The sequence below is a fragment of the Biomphalaria glabrata genome, chromosome 2 (assembly GCF_947242115.1).
Source record: "Biomphalaria glabrata chromosome 2, xgBioGlab47.1, whole genome shotgun sequence".
NCBI classification, from domain to species: Eukaryota; Metazoa; Mollusca; class Gastropoda; family Planorbidae; genus Biomphalaria; species Biomphalaria glabrata.
Genome location: NC_074712.1, coordinates 58,550,371 through 58,571,674, shown reverse-complemented (window position 1 = coordinate 58,571,674; position 21,304 = coordinate 58,550,371). Strand labels below are relative to the sequence as shown.

At 31.8% G+C, this 21,304-nt stretch overlaps 1 protein-coding gene across 2 annotated transcripts; it reads left to right on the top strand.

Annotated features, from left to right (window-relative positions):
* Positions 1-818: 818 nt before the first annotated feature.
* Positions 819-21,097, top strand: LOC106065604 (cerebellar degeneration-related protein 2-like). 2 transcript variants are annotated; one of them, XM_013224453.2, is made up of 6 exons: positions 819-1,083; positions 9,646-9,758; positions 10,549-10,697; positions 12,083-12,693; positions 13,548-13,675; positions 14,550-21,097. In XM_013224453.2, exons 1-6 carry the CDS (start codon positions 1,017-1,019, stop codon positions 14,826-14,828), a joined length of 1,347 nt encoding a protein of 448 aa, XP_013079907.1. In that variant the 5' UTR covers positions 819-1,016; the 3' UTR covers positions 14,829-21,097. The 2 variants fall into 2 exon arrangements, with proteins under 2 accessions (XP_013079907.1, XP_013079908.1); XM_013224454.2 differs by lacking the exon at positions 819-1,083 and adding an exon at positions 8,239-8,460.
* Positions 21,098-21,304: the final 207 nt, after the last annotated feature.

The window sequence follows — 21,304 nt, the reverse complement described above, 5'->3', positions numbered from 1 at the left end:
ACAATCTGAACATTCACCATTTTGTAAAAAAAAAAAAGAAAGAAAGTTTCCCTTTCAGACCTTGCAATCTATGGGGCAGATGATGTTAAGGTATTCTATTTCTGTGGCTCAGGGTTAACAAGGGCCACAGGAGGCCAGACAACAACCAATTTAACCACCTTTACTTTTCCCCAACTAAAGTTAGGTACCCATTAGATTTGGGTGGACTCAGGGGCGCCCTAAAAATCCCGAAATTCAAAATCCCAGTCTTCACAGAGATTCGAACCCAGGACTCCAGGTTCGGAAGCCAAGCACCTAACCACTTTTTGTACCTTCTTTTTAAAACAAAATCCCACATCCAAGTGTAAACCTCCCGCAAGACGACGGGGGATGGAAGCGGACATGAGGGTGATGAACCGTGGACAGTCGAGACAACCGCATGACAGTCCAGCTCGCATACCGCACAAACATGCAGCCATATCATTTATATGTAATTTATAAGATTAAATGGTTACGCTTGCCTTGGATTGGCTGTGGCAAAATATGTAGGTCACAGCTGGGGCTGCGTAGCCACGGGAAATACTGCATTCCTCATTAATCTTCGGACTCGAAGACAAGCCTTTTTATTATTATAAGATTAGATTTTAGATTTGTATATTTAAAAAAATACATCAGTTTGGTAGCCTACATATGTACAAATACCTTACAAGAACGATATATAGTCTAGTGTAATTACTGTGTAATATAGATAATAGAGATTCTTCAAGATGTGTAAAAAATGATGACGTATAAATAGTTTCTTTACTTTCTGTGTCACGGCTTATGTAGTATAGACATTTATAGTGAGTAGTCAAAGGCGAAACAACCCATAAGTAAAGGGCTGAAATAGCAGACAGTTAACCAGTCCATAATAAATAATGTAAACCATGGTGGCTCTTTAAAAAGTTAAAATGATCTTGTGCCAGCAAGCTTTTAAAGTATAGTTCTAGATCTAGATTCTAGCTCTATCTATTAGATCTTACTAACAGCCGATATAAATGGAAAGCAGTAGCAGTTATTTCGGGATGGAGGATGAGGTTGTTGATGAGGAGTGGTATGAAAAGAGTGAGTGAATCTCAATCTAAAAGTAAAATGATAAATCTAGCACTAGAGTAGACAGTAGTTTATAATTTAATCCGGACATTACATGAATTCGGACACTCGCTGTTTTTGTGGTCATTAAATCTTTATTTTGATATTTAATATGAAACTAGCTTGCTGTAAACTGTAAAGTGTAATAATAATAATTTATGATCTTTATTGTCCGTATGGAAATTTGTCTTTTACTTTATTTACAATTTATGCATTACACTATACCAAAAAAAAACCATTATAACTATAAATAAGTAGATCTATATCTATAATGTCATTAATGATAATGTGCTTGTCCATTTTCCAATGATTCTGACCCGATTTCCTTCCATTTACTATCATTTCTAGCTGTCTTTTTATGTAAGAAAAAACAATTTTAAAATGTGTAAGAGTAAGTCACTAAGTGTAAGTCAGGTTGTTGTTTTTTCCTGTTACCCGGATGACTTTACCTCTTCCTAGGGTTAAGACTATTTTTTTTTTTTGGTTGGCTAAGTCTAGATGCTAATGAGCCTGGCAATATTTATTCTGTTTTTGGAGCTGTTTTATTTGATTCATAAGCCAAGTCCAAGACTCCAAGTTGTTTGATTCCATAAAATAAATAATTAATAGGGTGTTTGAATTAAATTACGATTTTCTTACCAAAATTTATAGTTTTGGACATTAATGTTAATGATCTTATATTATATTTGTTTTTTTTTGTTGTTGTTGTTTTTCTAGAGAATTTAAATGGGTAAATGTTTGGAGTGAGCTTGGTACATTGAATGAAGATAAATGATATGCCTAGATTCCTAGATCTATACCTACTAGATAGATCTAGATTTATATAGAGAGGATTCAGCTATTTAGGCAAGAATGGCTATCCTAACCTGTACTATACTACAAAATATCATCTGTATTAGAAATTTATTAAATTAATAAACAAAAAACACAAACATTCAACACACATCTAATCATGCAAACATAATAAGCCTAAAAGTCTGTGCAGAAGTCACTATCCCAGTGACCTAAATTAATTTGGTAGAATAAGTGTGTTCATATTTTTATTTTTTGTGTTCATATTTATGCATAATTTGAAAACATCTTAATGATTTCATGTGAAGGGCTATGCCTGGGGATCTTAAAATTTAGTTAATGTTAATATAGAATTAAAATCTGAGTTTATTGATGCCTAAATGTAGAGACTGTCTGAAATAAATAATGGTGTCCGGAATCAAATAATGTGGGCCATATTTGTCTGAATTAAATGAAAAAACACATATGGCCTCTTTGACCTTGAATATAATAACAAATTAGGGGTACAAATATAAGTAGTCATCCTTATTCTACTTAAACTAAAGAAGATTTTGATACTTCATTTTCTTTTCTATGTCAAACCATTGTCAAATAGTGCGCCGTCAAAGTCAAACTTTGAAATTTTGGCAAATAGCATAAAAAACTACTCTAAATACAATACGGATACGAGAATGACATTAGTATGACAATAGATCTTTAGATCTAGATCTAAAATTTTATAAGATAAGTCATTATACGGTAAGCTATAAATATATTAATTTGATCTAGATTATTCTAGATCTACATCTAGAGCATGGAATAGGTTGCCTGAAACTCAACTGAATCTGAATCAGCGCGGGAAACCATTGGGCATGATTGGACAATGGCCATGATTGGCATGATACTATGATAAGTTCCCCTTTCAGACCTTGTGATCTATAGGGCAGATAATGTTAATGTCATCTGTAACTTTGGCCAACTGTTAAGAAGCAGAGTGACATGTGGACAGCACAACGTTCAAAAGCTGGATTTGATTTAATGATTTATTTGCTAAGAGAATTTAAAAGAATTAGAACGTATGACTGTTTTTGTGATCAGTGTCTTGTATTTCATTTGTGATGGTAAAATGTTAAAATCATGAACCAGAGAGGGTGCTTTTTATATGCTTAAAATCTTTTTAGCTTTCTTAACAATGTATGGTCTTTAGAAAGAATATAATTACAGACACCTATGTGTAGGCCTAGAATCTATGTTTAGATGTGTGCTTTTTTTGAGACGGTACACTCAGATATGGCGTATTGGCACCTTTTTGAATGTGGGGGAAAAAAAAAAACTTTTCTTGTATACTAATGTTTATTATTAATTTATTAGTAGTTAAAAGTTAGGCAATCCATCACTGAGTACTGGCACCTAATCACTGAATACCGGCACCTATTTTTTTTTTTTACAAAAAAAACACTGTGAAAACCATACTGAAAATCTCTAGATCTAAATCTTTTTCAATTGGACTGAAGTCTTGGAGTCTTCTTTCCGATTTGCCTTAAAGTTGCTGCAAGTTATCTTCATAATTCCTAAGTTTGTATTCCTTCACATAAATTTTAACTCTAGCGAGCTGATTAGCAAATAGATGAAGTTTTTGGAAATCATCAAGTAACGACAGATGTAGCCATTAAATTCTTTTTTTTTTTTAAACTTAATTTGCTCATAGGACTGAAAAGTTTTGTTAAAAAATAACAAATAATAAATAATAAAAATCCCTACAAATCTAATTTGGAGCTTTATGTGTCATAATATTGCATTATCTTGATAGAGATACTGAACTTTCTTATATCTTTCACCAATTCATAAAAATATCTGTCCCTTTTGTTTTCCCTTTAAGGATTGCATGTATGCTAACTCCTCAGTATCAACATAAATGTTCATGAATGCCTCTTGAAATAATACCATTTGTACAGTATCATTCACTTGGGCAGAATTTCCTTAACTTTAACAGCCTTGTAATTTTTTTTCCAATGGATTATATAGTTTTTCAAGATAAACTTGTGTATCATAATTGTTTTTCTTATTTATACATATGAACATTGGTGTGTATTTATGTTTCTTATTGTGTGTTTTAAACTGATCTGTTGTTGTTTGTCAAAATGTCTTGGTGTCCAGGTCAGTTTGTGTGTGTATATTGTTATGGTGAACTGTTTTGTCATTCTTGTACAATAAAGCCTAGGATCAAGTCTTCCTGCAGTGTTTTATTAGGTTATTACAGACATGACATAAAACTTTGCAAATTTGAATTATACATTCTTTAGCGGATTCTCCATCAGAAAATGTAGTTCTGCATTGTGAAATTTAAATAGCGCGTGTTGCAGTTTTCTGAGCACTAACAACTTTTGGAAAGATTTTGCTGGCCTAATTATTCTTTAGGAGACTGTCAGTTTTTCTTCCGTTATCTGTCATAGATGCTTAAAGTGTTATCATGTTTAGAAGTGAAGTTTTGGGATATATTATTGTAATTATATTGTAATTATACATGCCCACATTTTTCTATAAAATTTATAACAAAGTACTTCCAGGTCTACTCAACTTTAAAAACAAAACATTCTGAATCTACTCTACTTTTTTATTTGAAATGCTAGATTTGAAAAATATTATGAACATGCACAATGAGTTTCGATTTACAATATATCTATATTATAAAGTAGAATGTGAGGGGTATGTATGTATGTATGTTACTTATAGACATCAAAACCGCTTGACCAATCTTGATAAAACTAGGCAGGAATGTTCCTTGGGTACCAACTTAGACCGTAGTGTATGTATTGTAGCCCTAAAACAAACTTAAGACCCTAAAAAAAAAATAAAGTTGTCCGACTCTATTACAGCTATAGTATTTTATGGATCTAGGCCATGTCTACAATGTTGACATGAGAAAAGATAGAAAGGATTTAGACCTAGATCTAATTTTAAGAAATACACTTTGCGCAGATAGTTTTTTACTTTGACACATGAAAATACAAAAGAAGATCCATTGATTTCATTATATAATAAAATTAACCTTCAATTTTGTGTTTCAAAAGCATTTTTTACATTAATTAGTTCCTTATATCTGTGATTACAGATTTCCTGACGAACATTCTTTCATTAGACAATTCCGTAATGAATCGCGTACTAAATATTAATTCGTTTAATTGTTTACTTTATAATCCCATCCCTAGATCTAAAACTCTAATTCAACTCTAAGATGATAAAACTTCTCTTCGAACAGATAGTTTTATACTTTAACACATAAACATATTAATTAAAGTCCATTCATTTCATATTTTGATCAAATAAACATTCAAATTTGGTTTTCTAAAGCTACATTCGTCTACGAAAGCTGCGAAGCCGAGTTGAGATAGGCCTAGATCTATATTCATTCATGAATCGCGTACTAAACATTATTTCGTTTAATTGTTCACTTTATAATCCCATTCATTTAACAAAGCTATCGCTCTTTTCGTTTTTAATAGATAAGAATGTATCGACTTCGGGTAAACCCATTTTCTCAAAACTAATTTTATTTTCGTAGCGAAACAGAAATAACGTGAAAGGATCATTAGCTACGTTTAACATACATCTAAATCCAATCCACTAGATTATCCAAAAGCATTTTTTACATAAATTAGTTCCTGATATCTACAGATTTCCTGGCGAACATTCTTTCGTTAGACATTACCAAATGGTTACACATTAACACATCTCTCTTCTGAGGTCTGAGTCTATTCCTAGGCCTAGGTCTAAAACTCTTACTGAACTCTAAGATGATAAAACTTCTTTTCGCAAAGATAGTTTTATGCTTTAACACATAAACATACTAATTATTGTCCATTCATTTCATATTTTAATCAAATTAACATTCAAATTTGTTTTTCTAAAGCATTTTTAATACATTCGTTCGCTGTTCGCTAAAGCTGCGTAGCCGTGTTGAGATAGGCCTATATAAATTCATTCATGAAAAAAGGTCACGCATGCGCAGCACAGAACTCTAGATTAGTGTAGATTTAGATCTACGTCTACCTCAAGATCTACTTTATACTTTATACACATGAACATACAAAATTTAGTCTATTCATCTCAAATTTTAATCAAATATATGTAGGCCTACAAGCAAATGTTTTAATTTGAAAAAAAAATGGATTTAATTAAGCCTATTAGCTATTTTGATTTGATAGCTTCATTCACACTATTTTTACATTGACACATTCGCTTTACTTATTACAGTATTATTTCGTTTAATTGTTTACAAAACACTCTCAGTGACTACATCGACAGTAATGCGCAAATAAAGACCCGCGGGTCGCGGGTAACATATGTCTAGTATATATATATATTGTACATACAGTGCTTTTTTTGTACAAAAATAGGTGCCAGTACTCAGTAATAGATTGCCTAACTTTTAACTACTAAAATATTAATAATAAACGTTAAATTACATTTCTCATTTCCTATGGACTGGAAGATGACTGTTAAGTTCAATCCTCGCTTTAAAAAGCTGGCCACATACATGGCATGGGTGGGTTTGGTTCTACTTTAGCCTTTCATGATTTCATGATTGCTACAACAAAACTTTGATGACTCACATCTGTGTGCCTTTTTGCCCACATGTCTTGTCATAATCAGTTTGATTTGGGTTTTCACCATCTTGCAAAGTCCATATTCAAGTTTATGAAGATATGAGATACCATCAATTACACGAGTTTTCTCCCCTTAACTTCAACCTCTCCACTTTCTTCTTTTCCCATAAAATCTTTTTTTTTTTGTTTGTTTCATCAATGGAAGCATGGTATAATCTTGTTGCTGGTCTGTTCCTCATTAAGTCTATCTTATGAAATAAGAGAAGCTCTTTTTTTTTTTTTAAATATCTTGCTTTTTATCTACATTTACCATCAGAAGTGTACCTACCAGAAAGAGAAATGTGTGTGTGTGGGGGGGGGGGGGGGTAAATATAAAACTGCTTGATGAAATAACGCCACATTGTAAACCAAAATTCACTTGTAAAAAACAATGAAAATGCTCAATAATCAATCAATGCCACAATTTGATAACTCAATTACTGTTGTTCTGCCAATATTTTTTTTTTAAGCTTTAGGTGAGTTAGGACAAGACTGAAAGTTCATTTAGGTTCTAATGTCATAGAATGGTGCAAAACCTAAAGATTAGATAGGTTCTGATGTCATAGAAAGGTTGTGTACTTGATCTTCATTTTGTAGGTATTGTACTAGAGGCTTTTAAAAATAATTACTAGAAGCTTGCAAAGTTACAATTAGAAACTTTTGTTTGTAGCAATATATACTTGTGACTAATAGGATCAAGACAGAAACTTTTGCTTGTAGCAATATATACTTGTGACTAATAGGATCAAGATAGAAACTGTTGTTTGTAACAATATATACTTGTGACTTATAGGATCAAGACAGAAACTGTTGTTTGTAACAATATATACTTGTGACTAATAGGATCAAGACAGAAACTGTTGTTGGTAGCAATATATACTTGTGACTAATAGGATCAAGACAGAAACTGTTGTTTGTAACAATATATACTTGTGACTAATAGGATCAAGACAGAAACTTTTGTTTGTAACAATATATACTTGTGACTTATAGGATCAAGACAGAAACTGTTGTTTGTAACAATATATACTTGTGACTTATAGGATCAAGACAGAAACTGTTGTTTGTAACAATATATACTTGTGACTAATAGGATCAAGACAGAAACTGTTGTTTGTAACAATATATACTTGTGACTAATAGGATCAAGACAGAAACTGTTGTTTGTAACAATATATACTTGTGACTAATAGGATCAAGACAGAAACTGTTGTTTGTAACAATATATACTTGTGACTAATAGGATCAAGACAGAAACTGTTGTTTGTAACAATATATACTTGTGACTAATAGGATCAATACAGAAACTGTTGTTTGTAGCAATATATACTTGTGACTAATAGGATCAAGACAGAAACTGTTGTTTGTAACAATATATACTTGTGACTAATAGGATCAAGACAGAAACTTTGAATACTATTATTGCCTGTCAGAATACTATTATTGCCTGCACAATATTATATTATTATAAATACTGGTCTATACATTGGGTCAAATAGTGTCAGAGTTGGTGTCACCATTCCCAAACCAATTTGAGTAATTTCCTTAGCCATTAGCTTAGTAGTTAGTTTGATTATTAACTATGACAGTATTATCTCTGACTTATCTGTTGATGTTGTAACACATATCCACACACACACACATTATGCAGCTTGCACACACAGAGAAAAGACTCAGGCAAATAAGGTCACTGGTATAGTTTGTTTTGTCTGCTAATAGCCAGCAGTATATATATACTCAGATATTTGGAAAAATTTTCAGTTACATTATGCATGAATCATGATTGAGTAAGAGTTTACGTTCTTTGTTGTAACTAGTCATCCGGGTTTTATGATGAGACAGAGAATGTCTAATATGACATTGTGTTCCAGTTTTGTATGTATGCACTTTTGCATGTCTACACTATGAAACCTTTAAATAATGGAGGCTCCAGGTACACAGTTATTGATCTTGTTGTTTAACTTAGCTTATTAACTTGTTCAATGTTATTAGTTTAGAGTGTTTTTCAACCTTAACCTTGGCTATTGTTTTCTCACTTGAAGCAATCACAAAGGTACAGTCTGTATAAAAGCAATGTTGTTGATTCTATATGAAAAGTTTAAATCTGAAAAATGTAAGACAAGAAGTTGGTACAGAATTTTAAAAAATAGACTGATTAAAGAAAATTCTTTGGAGAGCTACTTGATCTGAAAACTACTGAAACATTTATCTGAGATATAGGATTAGCTGTTTGACCCCTCCAATGCTACAGATAAAAACAAAGGAGATAATGTTACATTTGCTTTCATAATTTTATTTTTCCTATTGTTACATTGAGTTATGAACAAAAAATTTCATAACAAGAATTGCTAAAAAAAATTTTTTTTTTTTCTTAATTTCTAGCGAGTAACAGAATGTTATTTCTGCTGTTTCAGAAATTTTGGTAGTAGGGGAATTTTTTTTTTTTCATAAATTAGAGTCAGTTTTCCAGGCTAAGCTTAACATATTTTTGAGTTGCATTTAATCATTAATTTATTTACCGCTACAATTACTGGAATGCTGCATGTCCGAAACACAAGCTGTCCTGGTTTGCAAAAAGCATCATAAGTAAAGCCTTTATCAGTTAACATCTATTAAGCTAAAGCTTCATTCATAAAATACTTATTGTTTTAGAGTAACATCAGATATGTCATTGTACTAGGGACTAATGTGAATACATTCTTTTGAACAAATAAATTCTAGGGCTAATGGTTTATTACTTTTGAAATTTGTACCTTCCCCATGAGGACAGCATTAAACCGAGACCAATCGTTATAGAAGGCCTGAACACTGACCTGAAATGTCACAACCTGTTGGCAGTTTAGACCAATAGCTTGTTGCCTTGTCACAGGCCTGTAGAACATGGCAATGAGCTATGGCAGGTTAGTGTTGAGCCCTTCTATAACGATTGGTCTCGGTTAAACATGATGTAATATACACTGAACAATAGAGCTATTCTGTTGCTGACAATCATCCAGACAATGTGATTCCCTTTCTTTCATTTCATTCCAATCTCTAACCCCCACACACCCTGATGTGCACAATCTCTTACATTAACACACATTCCCACTTTTGAAGCTCAGTTTTATGTTCATTTTAGATCTTCAGCTGGCTGCAGAGCTAGGCAAAGCTTTATTGGAAAAAAACAGGGAGCTGGAATCACAAGTTGTCCAGCTTCAGAATCAAAACCAAGACCAAACTTTAGAAATTCAGGTAATCTGTTAGATGGCACATGTATTTATTTTAAAAAATGGTTTTAAAGTGCTCCAACCAACAATCTGATGACTAAAACACCAAAACCATAGTTGTCTAGTAGTTATGTATATCCTTTTATGTAGAAATTAGAATTTTGCCATTTTCATTGTAATACCGCCTTCCTTCCGATCAGTTGAGAAGAACAGCATGCCATTTTACTTGGGCAGAAACTACAAAAAGCTGGCTAAAAGAAGAAATGGGAAATACACTGAAATTCATGACACTGAATAACTATTGCATTAGATACTTTGTTTTGCAAACATACCTTGTTAATTAATATTTTCTGTACAATTATAGTGTTTTTTTTTACTCTGAACAGTGGACGGACTGGACTCAAGGGTTGGTTGGGTTCTCCTGGGAAGTGGCTGATTTGTGGGTCTACATAATGGGCAAACCTGGGTTGACTGGCATTGACCACCTGTTAGGGCTATGCACTAATAAAGGACTGTGCCATCCTAATCCCAATCCTTTCTTACAGGAAACTTATCTTTCTATCAGAGTCACTGTGATGTTTACTTGCTATTTCACAGTAAGATCAGAAGTTAGAATATTTACTGTTTTACCCTTTAAAGAACTTCACCATGAAATAAATCAACCTTAGTTGGCCAGACTTTACAGTAAATTAAAGGGAAGTAGTGGTAGCTTTTGCATTTAAAAAAAAGAATTTAGTTTAGAAAGGAACTTACATTAAAAAAAAACAAACATAATTTTCATGATAATCAAAGTGAATGTGTTTGCTTGTTTACAGTACTTAAAATCTCAGCTGGACACCATGAGAACAATGACAGAATCTAGAAATAGAATCTACGAGGAAGTTGATAGGACAGCACAGGATTTGGAGAAGAACAATCAGAGATTAATCATGGAGGCCAGAGCGGATAAACAGAAGATTGAAAAGTAACTTTCGTATTCATTGGCTTACAAATAAAAAAGCATTTTAATAATAATAAGATTGTCAAGAAAATTTGTTACCTTATGTTATTTAGAATACTGTACTATGAAAAATGAATAAGGAACAACTCAAAATATTTTTAATAATAATATATCATAGAAGTTTAAAAATAAAAAGGTATCAAGATGAATACTGACTTCTTAATTGGATGATCACTAGTTCTCCAATCATTTTAGCCAACGTACAAAAATAAATGCAATTTAACTTATCTCATAACAAACTTTTTTTCATATTTACTGGTGACTTATTAGTCTTCTATGACTCCTCTCTGTCTCCCAAAATAGTGGATGCACCCAGATGAGTTCCTGGTTTTAGTTTGTTTTCCTTGAATCAGAGAGAAATCTACTGTGACTATTCAAGCTCATTCTGGAGTGGTCAACTTTGTCACAGTTCTTGCATGCATTTGTTTTAGGGCTACTTGATAAGACAGCTTTCTTCCTCTTTCTCTTTTCTATGGACACCTCAGTCCTTTTTTTTTCTTCTGATCTTGGGCTGTTTCCTCCCAAATACTTTCATTGATGTATGTAGCCTTGAGCTCCTTCTTGAAGACATCTCTGTAGGTTAGTCTTGGGTATTCCTTGGGTCTGATTTCTTAAAATTCTGCTTGGAGCTGTGATCCCTCCAGGTGTGAAAACTGTTCAATCTAGGCTCTTGATGCATGTATGTTACCAGCTCTCACTACCATAAAGATGATTTCTCACTTCACAGGTGTTAAGGACTAGAATTTTGATTGCCGTGGTCCATTTCGCATTTTCACAGACTCACCAAAAGAGTTTAGCATGGCTGCAGAAACTTCCCAATTCTTTTTTTTTCACCTCAATGTCAAAATTTAGGTTATTTATTAAACTAGACTTGAATAAAAAGATGTATAGTTAAGATTATTTAACTATGAGAAACATGGTGTCACTTTTTGCTATTCACTACTTACCTATCAAAGCAAATACACAATCAGATCTTATAAATAAATCTTTTGAACAATATTTGTCTAGTTTGATTTATCCAGTTTCATTTATCCAGAAAATAATTAAGACTCCTGTAGGACAGAAGTAAATCTCTTAGCAATTAGATCATGTTTAATAAAAGGACTTGTTCTCAGGGAATACAGCTATACTTGATATCATTTGCTGGTTTGTTATATCTAAAATTGTTTCCTTTGTACTTATTGGCATAGTGTCTTTTATAGATTTTAAACATTTTCAAATTTCATATTGTAGGTATATTCATTTCTAATTAAATTAAGCAAATCTCAATTATTTCATTATTTTTCTTCCAACCTAGTCTAATAACTTAAAAGTTTACACCTAAATTTGTGTGTGCTTCGTATCTCCAGGCAGTCAGCATTAATCAATCTGCTTGAAGAGAAAGTGGATGACCTACAGAAAAAACTTGATGACCTGAAAGAGGCAGAGAAGAAGAAGGTCAGCAAGAAAGCCCCAGAGAAACGCAGGACCTCCAGTTTGAATAGGTTGAGCCTCAGTGACACCAAGGACCAACATTCTGAAGTCTACTTTGAAAACTTGGCCTGGACACACTCTGACCAGTTTAAAAACCTTCCCCTGAATCCATATGAGTTTGAAATTAGGAAGCTTCAGGAATCTATTCAGAAAATGAAAGTCCAGCAAACGATTGACCGGAGAAAAATGGAAGATTTGGAAGTGGAATGTTCAGTACTGGTGGAGGAAAATCAAAATCTGGAGAAGAAAGTCAATGTTCTGGAAACAAAGTTGTCTGAGGCCATAATGATACAATATGAGTTGGAAAGGGCAAAGTCCAGCCCTGACCCTGGGATGACTAAATTCGCTCCCGCTACAGATATCCACGGAGAGTTGCATGAGACCGAGAACAAGCTGTTGAGTGAGCTGGAGCATGATGACCCAGAACTGAAGTCTGAAGCCAAGGCTGTTAAGCTGGAGTCTGGGGGAAGCTTATACAGCAGTACAGGTGAATGCTGAATACATACCATTGTTCAACCTAGCCCATGATAACTTTTGTCTGTATGATTAGTTAGGATTTCTCGTGTATTCAGTTCAATATCATAATGATTAAAAAAAAACAACTTAATAATCTAACCTTTTATTCATTTTAATCTATAAAACAAGTCAAATATAAAAAAAAAAAAACTTTTTAAAAATAAGACAATTTTTACTTTATACAACTGATTAACCTTTGTAAGAGTGATTATTTTGCTCTTAATAACTAGTTAATGATATTTTTTAAAAATTGAAACACCCCTATCCCCCACTTGAAAAAATTCTAGGTTTAACTAATGTATAAATCTACTTCAGAGTTTATAAAATTCTTATGATAGGCCTATAGATCCAGACTTAGAAGATGGTGTGGGAGTCAAAATTTAATTTTTCAAGATAATATTTTGGAAAATAATAATGGTCAAACTAGTTTTCACAGTGTGGCCAATAAGCCAGTAATTCTTTTCCCAAAGATATACATCAACATTGAACAACTATCAAATTTCTAGGAAAAATGTTAGAGCCATTTTTGGGATCCATGTCCAGGTTTCTCCACCCAGTTTCTGTGAATTTGTAAAGGAACTGTAATAATCTTGTTTACTTAATGTATTTATTTCTCATTGTAAATGGTCTTTACAAAAAATGTTGATGCTCTTTTTCTCAAACATAGCCTCAGTAATAGCCATTAGGTTTTCATCATTTCTTTACAGCATTGTTCTGAGTTAACTTTTAATGAATTGTGGTTGCAAGCAGCTAATTTTTGTTTGTAAAAATACACATATCCGTTCGTAGCGCACATACTCATCTTTGTCTTTTGATGTTTTTCAGAGTCCATCAACAAAGTGGCCACTGACGCCAAGGAAATCCAGGTTGGAGAAGATGCCAGTTTGTCAATACTAGATGAACTGGAGTCTCAGTATCAGTCTTTATTTACTAAATATCAAGCATTGATTCAGGTAACTAACTATACTACAATACTTTTCAATGTGCACATAAATACTGTTTTTTAACATCAGTCTAAATATAATTTTTTTTATATATATTCTGTAACCCAGTGGCTTATCAGGAAAAAAAAAGAGAATCTTTTATTTTCATTTTTTGTTTAAAGGTTTATTTTTTTTGAAAATGCTCTTCCTGCTTAATAATTGTAAGGCAGATTGATACTGTAGGAAAATGATACTGATAGTTCACTAGATCATGGCTCAAATAATGCTAAAATTTATTCTAAATATATATTTAAGCCTAAAATACTGAATATGGTTGTGTGTTTTATGCTCGCTTTTTTATCGAATTTAGAAAGGCTGTAGTAAAATTGTTAGAACAATCTCCATCTTTGCGAGAACCCCCCCAATCAATGAATAAGGTCAGCTGCAATCCTCTTTATGCAGACAGGCTAAAGGTCATGTCACCCAACACCTACTCAGATTGTCTCTCTTATTATTATTGCAAACTTTCTCACATTCAAAGAAAATTTTGATAAGGTGAAAATTATTTTTTTTTAAATCACAACTTGTGACTTTTTATCAGGTTTTAAAACTATTTCATTCCATTACTTTGAATTTATTCAAATACTTGTTAGAATTGCAGAAAGAAATTTCTGTTGTTCTACTTGTAAGCTTACTGGTCAAATCATATTTTTGTATGTCTTTTTAACATGGAAACATCTTTCTATTAATGCATACGAGGATTTAAAAGAATGTTGTGTCTGTTTTGAATTGGACAACGTTACGTTTATACTTTTTTAGAAAGGTGTCAGAAGTAATTCAATATTTTGTAAAACAAACTCATGGTTTTAAATTAGCATAAAAAAAAATGTTTCTATTTGTACAGACTAAAAACAAAAAAGGAGATGATGATGACGGCTCCAGGCAGAGGCTGGCCCACAAAGAGGTTCAAACCCTGCTGCATATCACTCTGAACAGGGACTACTATCAGGACGGTGGCCATATCCCTCCGTACAAGGCTCTTTTCAAGGACATCTTTGCTACCCTGCGTAAGAACCGCATAGAGGAGAACCCAGATGCTGATGCAGACAAGAGGAACTCAATGTGCAGCCCCCTTACATCTCCCTGTGTGGATGGAGCCAAGGGCTTAATTGACGGCAGATAGATCCTGATAGTGAAATCCAGGGTGGTTGTATTTCTGTGTGCATTTAATGTAAGGAGTTGAACAAACAAATCAAGTCAGAACTTCAATGAAAAGATGGAATGGCTTAGGTAAGAGGGATAACTCTATGATAATATGCTGTACATAATTCTATGACCTTAAGTTTGGTTTCTAAAAAAAAATATTCCTTCATTGAATATTTTTTTTAAATATTTATTTTGTTTTCCTTTTACTGTAAATGCCAGTATAATGTATTCTGCTAGCATTACTTCAGTGGGTAGTGTGTCAGTATTAAAGACGCTCTTTTCCAATATTGTCTTTTTTATTTTCTTTCCCACTCTAGGGAATCGCTACTTTCATATATTTGTATAGCAGATGTTTTATTATGACTGGCAGTAGTGATGCCAACTTTGAGTTTCGTTCAACTTCAACTAAAAGTGTTTTATTACAATGTATTATAGTTTGTATTAGTTTTTTCAAGATTTTTATAAATTTGTATTGGTGATTTTTGTTTTAGCATTGGTCAGTAAGTAATCTTAAATATACAGGCATTTCATTCATGTGTTTTTTTTTTACTACACATTTATGTTTTTTTTAGTTCTGTTTGGAATTCTGTCATGCATCATTGAATTTTGTGCAATATGCTGCCTATTATTTGGCCAAAATGTCTTTGTTCATGTATAAGATGTAGTGATGGCTGTTGAAGTAGGTCTTAGTTTTTAAAACAAATCTCCTGTAATCAGTGTACATTTCTATAGCTATTGCTAATGACACTTATCATTGATTAGATCTAGTAGTTGAGCACAATCCTCATGTTACTATCTTCCACTCTTCAAAGAGAGCTAACCCTTGTGATGTTCCAGGCTTTCAGGACTTCTTCCAAACAAAGCTACACTGACATGTGACCAAAGATTTTTACCTGCACCAAAATGTTTGAATTCTAGGAGTCAGGATAATTAGAAGTTAAGGGCGTTGTCCCTAAAGTTATAGTTTTAAAACTTTCTTTTATTTTTCACAATAGTTAAAAAAAATCAGTTGACTCAACAGAGTTGGTACTGAATGATTGATATCATTTCTTATAGAGCAGATTGGTTTTGAATCTGATTTGTGTATAGTTTCTAATAGTTGGCCATTCTACGTTATCTATGTGAATCTCATTCCAGATATGTAGAGACAATATTCGACCTTAATAATAACACTATTAGTATAAAAATAATGTACTTAGCTAAATTTTATCTTAATAGTTTTAAGTATTTTAGTGTCAACAAAAGAAATGGAACTGATATTATTTATTTTCTGAGTTGTTAATGGTAATAGAAATGTGAAACTAAAATGTTGATCTGAATAGAAATGTGAATGTTTTTGTACTAATGAAATCCAATTTGAAGTCTCAAACAATTTCTTAATTAGAGCATCTTGATGGAAGCTCAACTTCAGCATTCGTTTTGTTTGGTGCTGTAGCTCTTTCACTTCATGATAATCTGATCACCAATGAAAGTACAAATCTATTTCAGAATGTCAATGATGGCTAACATAAAGCAATCTCTAAAGTCTGTGCTGAATTATTTCCTGGTACATTAGAAACAAAATGACAAATTGTGTGTTTAGTTTTAGAGTGTATTTCAGTTCTTTGACTTGACTGAGTACCATGAAATATAGTTGGATAGGGAAACAGGTCATAAACTCACATTCCTCACATGCTTAGTGAACTAATGTATTCAGAAAATCTTTGCATTTACTTTATCAATAGGGGAACAATTTGACCTGCTCTTAGAGATCTCCTGAGTAAATTCTTCTTTGTAACCATTGTTTTTTCATTAACCCTTAAAATGCGTGTGGTAGTTTAGCCTCTAAACATCAGAATTGTAATTCCATTTTGAATGCACTCATTGTAAAACAACTCAGCACTTTAATTAGCGATACCATCCTTGATTTGACCCGATTAAATTCAATTAATTTTTTATTTTATCAACTTTAATTTGTGTTATATAAAAAGAGCATGCATTCTCCTATAATTCTATATCCAAAGTAACGTTTTCTGATTACAAACAAAAATGTTATTGAAGTTTTATCATAACAGGGTAGAATGTACAAATGTGACAAAAAAAGAACAATTCTGTCAGAGTGTGGAAAATAATTACGGAGATAAAGAGTTAGTACAGTGTAGGACTAATAGTACTACTAGACTTCTAGATTCACATGCAGAGCAATAATTAGTTAGCTGCTCCCTATCATTTAATTACATCTGACTGTTCCCTTTAGAAATATTTTGACTTGACTCTTGTTCAGTTCAACGTGTGATATTTAAACATTTCCAAGTCTCAACTTGTTTTCAATATTATTTATCCGACATATCCAATGATTTGTTGACATGATAACAAAGAACATTCTTTGTTTTGGTAGGATTTTAAATTTCTTTGTTCTATTGAACATGGACTAACCAGTAGAAATATTGTCCCATTCCACTCATTAGGAGACATTCAATGCTAATGATTAGGCTTCTGAAAGTTGGTAAAGTTTCAAAGATGAAGTGTAATGGTAATGTCCAGATGTAAATTGGATATACCTGCAAATGTTTAACTGTCTTGTAGTTCTAGTCACTTTGCATAAAATATTCTTATTGTCATTAATGAAAAGTTATTTTAAGTAAATTAATTAATTTTACATGACAATTAAAATTGACCTTTTATTTCTACTTCCTGTGAGCCAATGATTTCTGTGGGCTGCCATGTTTCAGCTGTTTTGAGATGAATTGTTTTAATCTTCTATATGTCCCATAATCTCCTTGCTGGGGTTATATAGCTCTATTTCTTTCAAAATCTCATGATGTATCCAACTTATATATACACTGTCTCAGCTTGTGGCTTCTTGACATTATATACAAAGTAGCCTTCACTTGATAGCATGACATGTATTTATGTGATAGTTTCAGGCTTGTTTTATTGAATCTTGTAATGAAAACACATTTTATTTTTAAATTGTATATGATTTTTTTTTTGTTAGTAGTCTCAAATGTTTTTATTTTATGACATATCTTATGCTTCATTTTGCCATGTTTTTTTTTTTGTCCTTTTTAAAACACATGGCTAAATAGTTGAGTTTTTTGCTCTGGTGTTTATTATGTTTAAGACTGGGGACAGTATTTGGATGTGCTCACGCAACTAGGGGGTAATGAGCCAGATCACTCAACTAACTGAGATGTACTTAATTACCAGGGTCAGCAACAGGCAATGTATGTCCTCAAGTTAATTGACAGCTAGCTGAGACACATTGTGTGCAAACACACACATACAGTCACTAATGTCTACATTTGTTCAGTACACACACGCACACGTACACAGCCAGGGACACAACACTTAACACAGTCACACTTGGTTCCTATGTATGTGTGTGAGTGAAGCCCCAAGAGCACTGTCTCAAGCAATATGTCTGAGAGCCTCAAAGACTGTATTAATATTTGAATTTTGTTCTTTTTCTCTAACTTAATAATTGTTTTTTTTTTTTTTACATTTTCTGTTTCTCATTGTTTTGTAAATACTTACAGAGGTTTAATAATAGGTGCATATGTCTATTCTAACCTCTAGTCCTTTATGTTGTAGTTAGAAATATAGATAGACATGTTTTTTTCTTTTATCTCTAGTCCATCATACAGTTTATAAATATTAGTTGACATTTCTTTTATCTCTAGTCCATCATACAGTTTATAAATATTAGTTGACATTTCATTTATCTCTAGTCCATCATACAGTTTATAAATATTAGTTGACATTTCTTTTATCTCTAGTCCATCATACAGTTTATAAATATTAGTTGACATTTCTTTTATCTCTAGTCCATCATACAGTTTATAAATATTAGTTGACATTTCTTTTATCTCTAGTCCATCATACAGTTTATAAATATTAGTTGACATTTCATTTATCTCTAGTCCATCATACAGTTTATAAATATTAGTTGACATTTCTTTTATCTCTAGTCCATCATACAGTTTATAAATATTAGTTGACATTTCTTTTATCTCTAGTCCATCATACAGTTTATAAATATTAGTTGACATTTCTTTTATCTCTAGTCCATCATACAGTTTATAAATATTAGTTGACATTTCTTTTATCTCTAGTCCATCATACAGTTTATAAATATTAGTTGACATTTCTTTTATCTCTAGTCCATCATACAGTTTATAAATATTAGTTGACATTTCTTTTATCTCTAGTCCATCATACAGTTTATAAATATTAGTTGACATTTCTTTTATCTCTAGTCCATCATACAGTTTATAAATATTAGTTGAAATTTCTTTTATCTCTAGTCCATCATACAGTTTATAAATATTAGTTGACATTTCTTTTATCTCTAGTCCATCATACAGTTTATAAATATTAGTTGACATTTCTTTTATCTCTAGTCCATCATACAGTTTATAAATATTAGTTGACATTTCTTTTATCTCTAGTCCATCATACAGTTTATAAATATTAGTTGACATTTCTTTTATCTCTAGTCTATTATATTATTCAGTTATAAATGTCAGTTGAGATTTCTAATCTCTAGTCTGTTATACAGGCTGTTTAAAAAACAATGTGCCAAAATCATCACTTGTTTATTAATTAGAAAAGCAATAATCAGATCATTGTATGGAATTAGTTGTCATTAGATACAGGAGTTATCCTTGTTTAACTGGGTGTCAATTTCATCTTGTTGATTTAGATTTGTCTTAAAAGTAAAATCCCTTGTTTATTTACCCTCAACATGGCGACCCCTCGTTTTGTGTGCTTGAGTTTGCAAAAATAAATGCCATTGTCTCAGTACAACTTTTAGGACAGAATTATGTCTGTACTGTTGCTAGTAAAAATCAGTGACATGAAAGATTGAATAACAGCTGCAATCAACACAGTGGACGGGGGACATCCTGAAGCACGTTTGGGATGAATTTTCATATCCGCTTGATGTCCATTTGTATGCATGAAATAAAAAACTTGAAGTTTTATACCATACTTGTCTCCAGCTTGGTATCAATTTTTAAAATTATTTTTGTAATATAACGCAATGGTTTTGGCGCATTCTTTTTTTAATCATCCTGTAGTATACAGTTACAAATGCTGATTGACATTTCTTTTCTAATCTCTAGTCTATTATATTATACAATTAAATTTTTTTTTTATATTCTATCAGTTGATATTTCTTATTTCTAGTCTATTATACAATACAGTTATATCAGTTGATATTTCTTATTTTTAGTCTATTATACAATACAGTTATATCAGTTGATATTTCTTATTTCTAGTGTATTATACAATACAGTTATATCAGTTGATATTTCTTATGTCTAGTCTATTATACTAGACAGTTATAAATATTAGTTGATATTTCTTATTTCTAGTCTATTATACTAGACAGTTATAAATATTAGTTGATATTTCTTTAAATATTAGTTGATATTTCTTATTTCTAGTCTATTATACTAGACAGTTATAAATATTAGTTGATATTTCTTGTTTCTAGTCTGTTATACTAGACAGTTATAAATATTAGTTGATATTTCTTATTTCTAGTCTATTATACTAGACAGTTATAAATATCGATTGGCATTTCCTTTCTAATCAGTAGTGTTTGATATTATACAATCATATATACAATCTATACTGGTTGTTACTTCTTTACTTATGTCTTATATTCTAAAAGTTCTAAATATTGGTCAATAATTCGATTCTAATCTCTAGTCTCTTATATTCTACTGTTATAAATATTGGTCAATAATTCGATTCTAATCTCTAGTCTCTTATATTCTACTGTTATAAACATTGGTCAATAATTCGATTCTAATCTCTTATATTCTACTGTTATAAACATTAGTCAATAATTCGATTCTAATCTCTAATCTCTTATATTCTACTGTTCTAAACATTGGTCAATAATTCGATTCTAATCTCTTATATTCTACTGTTATAAATATTGGTCAATAATTCGATTCTAATCTCTTATATTCTACTGTTCTAAACATTGGTCAATAATTCAGATGTATCTCGACTAACTCTAGTCCACAACCACAGTTCTTTTATTATACTTTTTGTTTTTACATTTTTTCATATTTGTACATTTAATTTTAAGATAATTCTGTGCTAGAGATTTGACCTTACAATAATTCACCTGACTACACCACTTGATGTTATTTTCATTTGGACTGTGTTTACTTTCCAGTGTCTACATGCTTCAGTATTGTGATCAATGTGACATTTTAATTTATTTCATAAAAACAAGGTGATACTGCACTCCTTTAGTCTTTTTTTGTTGTTGTTGTTGTTTTTTTGTCTTCAGAATGAACGTTTGTCCAAGTTGGACTTGTACCACCGGTATGTTCCCTGAAGTTGATCTGTTAGAGTAGCTAGCCCTCAATGCTAGAGAACATCTAGGGAACCTCGTAAGACTCGCTATATTATAATTGAAAACGTGTAGCTTTCGGCTCATATGTAATATTA

What these genes read in the sequence shown, in the direction of transcription:
- LOC106065604 (XM_013224453.2), top strand. Translation starts at nt 1,017, where the DNA reads ATGGAAAGCAGTAGCAGTTATTTCGGGATGGAGGATGAGGTTGTTGAT. An exon ending in TGAGGAGTGGTATGAAAAGA is followed by an intron (nt 1,084 to 9,645) that starts GTGAGTGAATCT and finishes TGTTCATTTTAG; the next exon opens with ATCTTCAGCTGGCTGCAGAG. An exon ending in AATATCAAGCATTGATTCAG is followed by an intron (nt 13,676 to 14,549) that starts GTAACTAACTAT and finishes CTATTTGTACAG; the next exon opens with ACTAAAAACAAAAAAGGAGA.